This window comes from Lagopus muta, chromosome 2, assembly GCF_023343835.1.
Source record: "Lagopus muta isolate bLagMut1 chromosome 2, bLagMut1 primary, whole genome shotgun sequence".
In the NCBI taxonomy this organism is placed as follows: Eukaryota; Metazoa; Chordata; class Aves; order Galliformes; family Phasianidae; genus Lagopus; species Lagopus muta.
The window spans coordinates 34,392,791-34,399,763 of record NC_064434.1 but is presented as its reverse complement, the minus strand read 5'-3'; the positions used below and the strand labels follow the sequence as shown (position 1 = coordinate 34,399,763).

Below are 6,973 nucleotides of genomic sequence, written 5' to 3'. Positions count from 1 at the left end.
CCACAGGGCACCATCTGATAATGATCTTCATCAGATATTCTCACCTTAAAATTACTTTTACTTGCAACCCTGTAATGATCAACTTTCAAAAGATGAAAAGTCCAACGTTTTCTTTTCACACAATGCATTATGTACTCCACTTTAAATAATCCCTGTTTTCACTTAGTGAAAGCGAAGAGGAAAATGAGTTAAGCCATGTGAATTTCCCAGGCATTTACCAGTCTAGACATACTATAGAGATCACAGACAAAAAATCAATTTTATGTTTGTATGTATCTTAATTACAATTTATTTGTACAGCCATGGTATTTTATAATGGAACTTATACTGGATTAAAAGGCACAAGAGAGACTTAACCATGATTTTAACAGACAGAGGAAAAATAGTTTTCAGCCTTGAGAAGTTCTGCGGCTGATTTGCTTATTTCCTTCCTTATGTCATCAGTCCCACTTGGAAGTTTTTCTCCTCGTATATCTGGACCCCTCACTGTCAACCGCTTCATAGAGATCCTTTTTATTCTCCACTGTGGCATGCAAATAACCAAGGTAGGCCACGCAGAGGGTAATTGCTACGAGTCCAAACGCCATCACAGGTTTGTTCTGACAAAAAAAACCAAAAACAACAGTATGTTTTTAGTCAAAATATTCTTCATCCATCACAAACATTACATTCTTTAATCTTAGCTTACAAAGTGAAGAGTGAACTATTGCGATATCAGAACTCACCACTGCCTTCCTTTAGACTGACCTAAATGAGTTTGATAAACAGCAAGAAGGAGACATGATTTTCTGGAAGCAAAAACAATTCTAAGAAGGAGGCCTCTGTCTTTTGCAGGTTGCAAATGCTCCTTGAGCATGAATATCTGGCCACAGCCAAATATTGCAGGTTACTACTACAAGTTTCAAACAGAAATTATCTGGATATTCCTCTGAAACAATGGGCTCTGCTCCTGCCAAGTGGCATTCATTGTATTTCCCTAAAAGAGATCACTTATCATCACCACAAAAGCCACCTTTATTATGTCCACAAGGTTTCATCTTGTCTTACTGACACCACTGTCAGTATTCTGCAAGTGTAAATAAAGGCAGAGTATCATCAACTTAATTATAAAAGCAAATGCTGTAGGCAAAGAATATTGGCCAATACATTTAAAATACATTGCTATCCTCTTAAAAGCCTTTTTAAAGTACTCTGCCACATCACCATCTTTCATTATATTTAAAAAAAACTCAAAACACTCCATATAAGAAATAGTTAAATATTGCCTCTTTTTATAATACTTTTATATTAACTTTTGAGGTATTTTTATAATGCTTTCTGAGTGTTAGGCTTGCATTTTATGATTTGGACCATTTCAAATATGAAAGAGAACTCCCATTACTTCACCTGTCAAACTACAAGTGATCACAAATTTCTCTCTGGAAGTGACTTGGTACAAAATAATCAGACAATGTAATTGTCTGATTTCAGTGAAATGAAAGTTGTAATAAATGATGTTAAGCTCTGGGCTCATGACAACCAGGGTAGAAAAAAAGCAAAAATAGTTTTTGTTACGTTGCAGGGTTTGTGTAACAAGAAACTGTAAGATAATGCACACCGAATTGCAATTGTTGTTTTAAAGCAAACTAAACATATTTAGTTTCTCTCAGCAAGAGCTTCTTACGGGTTTAATGAAAAGCTCCGGGTTCACAGCTCGGAACAGAGTGGTTGTGCGGGCAGCCCTCAGTCCTGGATTTCTCTCTTTGGGCGTTTCATTTTCATTTGGAGTTTTGCTAGAAGACATTTCAACTGATGATGAATACTTCCTAAAAACAGAATTAAGTATATATATATGAAATGAACTAAAAGAAGTACATTCACAGAACATGCACTCAGCTTGTCTTCCAGCTCAGCCTTCACGTAGTGCATGCACTACCGACTGACCTGGCTGTTACCTCCAGCCGAAGCACACTGACTTGCAATCAAATCTGATTAACTTCCACATTTTGCATCCTAAAACACACTGTTCGAGGTGCTCATATTGCAAATGCCTTTCCACTTGTAACAGGCCTGTATTTTTATTTATGTATTTTTATTTTTTAGGATAACGCTTTCACTGCCTACAGACCACTACCTGAAAAAGCACTGCCACACGAAGCAGTCAATACACATTCTTTTTATCTTTTTTAACCTTACACGTGACGGACCAGCCTTCGTCCCTCAGTGGTGCTGTCACCACCACCACCCGAAGGCTCCAGTCTCATTTTCACACACAAGGGCACGAGGGATGACGAAGGACAGCTGAGCTACGGCGAGTAGGCAGCCCAGTAGGCACAGGGCGCTGAGGCCGCTTCGCCCCGCAACCCACAGGGATGTCGCACACGGGAGAGGCCTTTCGGCTGCGGCAGGCTTCCGAGAGGAAACCCCGCAAGGAGCGAGGCCCGGGAGCGCCGCCTCAGCTGCTCCCTCACAGCGGAGAGCGACCGTTAGCGCTCCCGACCAACGGATGCCGCTCGGCGCGCGCTCTCCCTCCTCTGCCCCCTCCCCCGCCGCTACTCACCCCGCGCTCTTGACGGGGCCTGACCTCTGGGGGAGGGGAAAGAGGAGGGGCGGGGCGGACCTCAGCGATGGCGCCCCCTCGTGGCCGGAGGCCACCGGAGCGGGGCCGGGGGGGGTTGGGAATGAAGAGGGGAGGGCCGGGACGCCATCTGCTCGTCGCCGAGCTATTGTTGTGGCGGCATATGCTGCACAGCTGATTCCGCGTACCATTGAGTAGGGGGAAAAAAGATACTTCTGAGTGTGGGTTGCTGCTTTCGTTTGTTTGGGTGCTTGTGTAATTGAAAGTAGTTATACCCAGGTTTAGTGCAGGACACATCCGCATTTGTCCCCCGAGTCACTGACGCCTTCCACGCGGGGACGGGAAGAGCTTACATCGCCGCCCTGAGCAGCGTCCTCCCTCCTCGGCACCTCTTCCCAACCGTTCGTGTCATTCGCCGGCCGCAGCCACGCGGATAAAGCTTTTGCCGCAGGGCCAGCCTGCGTGACAGTGACATTTTCCAGGCGGTGGTAGGATGGGTTTATACCAGAAAATGCCTGCTTGAGAATGCAGCCACTTTGCTGCAGGAAGGTGGTAAATGCTGTTAGGCTGCTGATCGCTCGGCACGATGCAGATCAGTGAAAAGCTGGGGCTGCGCGCTGTTTCCAGTTCTGCTTCCCGACTGTGGGAAGTGCCTGCTTTACCCTCTGTGACGATACTCTGTTGGTGTCTGAGCCAAAAGGATGTTGAAAATCTCAGTCCATCAGTGCTTATAAAGTTGTCCGGAATCTTTTTATGGATGGCGTTCTTTAAAGGATAGAACTGTAAACATCTCCGGTATCTCGGAGTCTTTACAAGTCAGCCCTCATCTTATTATCCGAGTATCTCTCCTGAAAAGTAAACACACACACACGCACAGATCTTCCTTTTCGAAGCCTAGGGCTGTAACAGAGCTTTATTTTCCTTTTAAACGAATTCCTTTGGGATTCCGCATTCAGTATCGCGCTGCACGCTGTGACCATTCAGAACCTAATAGCAGCTCCTGCTTCTCGTGGGACTCACGTCCCCTCGCCGTTTCGAGCTGCCGAAGTCTCGGCGGAGAACAGAACAGATCTGACAGCGTAACCCGCAGACGCGGTTGGCATGCAACAGCCAACCTAATGCAGCGCCGGGAGCAGCGGCGTGCCGCCGCATCTTTGCTGATTCACCTCACAGCTCCCGCTTATTTCAAGCGCCGCACAAAGGGAGGGCTTTCAGCTGTCTTCAGAATGAGGATAGGACGCCTCGAGCTACCGATAAGCTTATCCTTATTTTAGACGCACACGGTTACAGATCGCAGAAGGAAATCTTTTTTTGCACGCGGAGCAGAATGGCCGTGTTGAGGAAATAAATACAGAAGAAGAAATAAACAGGTCTCCAGCGAGGCAGAGGTGCCGCTGAGAGCTGTCTGTGTGTTTGCTGCTCGGCTCGTGAAGGTCTCAAGAGTCCTTCTGCCACTTTGCAGCTGCTAGCACTCATTCGCATCCTCTCGTTGAAAGAGGGCAGTTTTCAGACAAGGGCACTTGTCAGGAACCTACCGCTGATGAACCGAAGTAGTTTTAAGGCAGTATATGTGTTAGAAACGAAAATCTGTTAAAGCAAATCTTTTGTGTTTCATAGCATTGTGTACATGCCTTTTAAAATGATGGTTAACAGCTTTGTCTTGAAAAGACAGAAAAATCACCCAGCCGTGCTTTGCAGCCCAGATTAAAGCAGTTGTTATTCTGCAAATACTGATCAAGCTTAATTTTTTATTATTATTATTATTATTATTTTTGTCTGAGTCCATTGTGGAAGAGAAAATACACCTTGGCAATGCTTTCATTAATGAGTGTGCAAACTGTTTCCGGTTGAGAACACAATGATACAAAAACGTGGAGCATGCCCTTTGGAAAGCAAAAGCCAGTTTCTCCTGTAAAGAAAGAGCAGAGAAGTGTCTGCAGCGCTGGGTTTTCCCTATTGTCCACTGCTTGCTCTGCTATAGGCACCTTTCATTTTGGAGTCAGGGAGCACAGCTCCTGGGAAGACTCCAGAAGTAGGAACTTGAGAGGTCTGACAGAAAGAATGCGTGGTGAGGGGTTCTGGCTGTGCGGCCCGTGAGCTCTTCAGACTTCCTACACTTCACTTGTCTCTTACAAACACCGCCACATGCCAAAATGCAGCAGGAAGAGCCAGTGCCTAATATTTGGTTATGAGGTTGGATAGAGATACAACTGAGAGAGGGAAGAAATGAAGTAAAGAAAAACAGTTTTGACATTTAACCAGTTTGATAATAACCATGCAGTTCTGACTAATAGGACAAATGGGCTGCTGGGGATTTTTTCAGGTTTTTTGCCCCCACTTTTTTTTTACCCCCACAATTTTTTTTACCCTCTACAATTCTATAGGAATTGTAGAATCACAGAACCACAGAATATCCCAAGTTGGAAAGGATGCACAAGGATCATAGAGTCCAACTCTCTACTCCACACAGGACCATCAAAACTCAAACCCTGTGTCTGAGAGTGTTGGCCAAATGCTCCTTGAACTCCATTAGCTTGGGGTTGTGCCCACTGCCTTGGGCAGCCTGTGCCATGCCCATCTCCCTCTGCTGAAGAACCTTTCCCTAACCCCACCTGATCTTCCCTTGACGCAGTGAATTCGGGCTTTCTGTTCCTATTAGTAATGTGACTGAGAAATGTAGCCGCATCCCAGATAAAAATGGCCAAATAGAACAGATCAAAGAACTGACACTTGTTAAGATGCATTAGGACAGGACATACACATCTATTCAATTGCTTAGTCATTAAAATAAAACAGTGGGCTTTCTGTCAAAGAGCAGGCATGGTGGCATTCAAGGTTCTTAGGACATCTCTATGACTTCTGAAACGTAACCACAATTCTGTACAGCAATTAGAAGTTTTTCACATGGACAGAATTAAAAATAAATAAATGTAGACAGAACACTAACAAGAGGACCCAGTATTTTCCAAAGGCCTCTTTTGTTATTTTGGTGCAGCAGTAAAGTTAATAATTGAAGAGCATGAGTTTAATGAGACAAGAGCTGGTAATTACGGAGCATCTGAAATGGGAAGCTAGCTGGATTCTTCAGTGAATTCGTGCAGGAATCACATACGAAAGGCAAGCTGTGCATGGATGGATATGCAGTATGTGCATGTGTTCACACAGGACTGGCACAGTCATGCTACTTCTAGCCTTGCGGGCACTGGGCCTGCCCCTGTCTCATAGGCATTGCTGGTTACTGCCCACAGCTGTGCCAAGGTGAAAGCACAGGGTGTGCAGCTTGTGCTTTTAGTGGTTATTGATGTACTGTCAGTGGTACAGACGAACACTCAGAGGATCCAGATAAAGCCTTTTGACTTTAAAAAAATGCATTAGTTTCCTCGTTTCTTTCTGATGACACCAGGCATGTTCAGGTTCTGGTTTGAATGGTGTGCCAGAAGGCATGATCAGGTTTCATCATTTAGTTTAAATTACCTAGGTGAGCAGTTTCCATTTTCAGGGCTTCAAGCAGCAACTCTCTTTCTTGGAAATGAACTGCTGATTGCTAATGCAACTAGAAAACGGGGGGTCAGCTGTAATCACTCACTGCTACACTGGTAAGTTAGAGTTTCTTGTCATAAAATACAAATGAGAGGTTGTTTTCCAATGTTAGGCTTGATAACAGCCTCATGGAAACCTCCCATCTGCCAGAACCAAACAGACATAATCCTGCTCTCGTTGTCTTTCTGATAACTACCAAAGAGGTACAAACTTCAGAGTAGCCACTGATTACTGACTTTGTTTCTACTGCTTGTTCAGGTGGAAATCTTTTGATTTTGTCAGTTCATTTTTATAAGACTTGTCAAAAACTTTAGAATAGTAGCCTGAATGAAGCTGTGACACTTATTATGGCTGAAGATCATTTGCTGCAGAGGGAGTTTTTGCCTGCATGGGAGAGCATGGCAGAGATGAGAGATCTATTTGGCATGAAGTTGATAGAAAATGCTGCCACAGTTGTGTTGGTTGCATACAGACACCACAATTTTCTTAAGTCATTTTAGAATCCCCCGAGATTAATTTTTTTAAAATTATATAATTTAACAAAATAACAAAGAAAACAGTAAACTGTGTCTGCCCTCTCTCAAAAAACATTCATCTGCAGTGGAGGACAGACCACAGCAATTAGCAGCTGGCAAACCATCACACCCAGCGGCTGTTAAGTGGTGTTTGTGGTTTTCCCAAATACAAAACAAGCTTCTACTAGCTGTAAAAAAAAACACCAAGCATGCCTAAGGTTATGAACTGACTGAAGATGTAGTATGTATGTGATATTTTCTAAGACATTGATGTTTGGCTGCTAAGGGACTGAAGCCCAGAAAGGAAAGGGATTTGTCCCAAGCCACGCGAACTCAGGTATAATCCCAAACCAGCCAGATG

At 44.1% G+C, this 6,973-nt stretch overlaps 1 protein-coding gene across 2 annotated transcripts; it reads right to left on the bottom strand.

The window, feature by feature from the left end:
- Window positions 1-240: 240 nt before the first annotated feature.
- SMIM8 (small integral membrane protein 8) lies at window positions 241-2,588 on the bottom strand. Of its 2 annotated transcripts, none has more exons than XM_048937873.1 (3): window positions 2,540-2,588; window positions 1,664-1,805; window positions 241-599 (listed from the first exon to the last, which is right to left on the bottom strand). In XM_048937873.1, the coding sequence occupies exons 2-3, from the start codon at window positions 1,781-1,783 to the stop codon at window positions 441-443; spliced, it is 279 nt and encodes a 92-aa protein (XP_048793830.1). In that variant the 5' UTR covers window positions 1,784-1,805; window positions 2,540-2,588; the 3' UTR covers window positions 241-440. The 2 variants fall into 2 exon arrangements, with proteins under 2 accessions (XP_048793830.1, XP_048793829.1); XM_048937872.1 differs by lacking the exon at window positions 2,540-2,588 and adding an exon at window positions 2,176-2,520.
- Window positions 2,589-6,973: the final 4,385 nt, after the last annotated feature.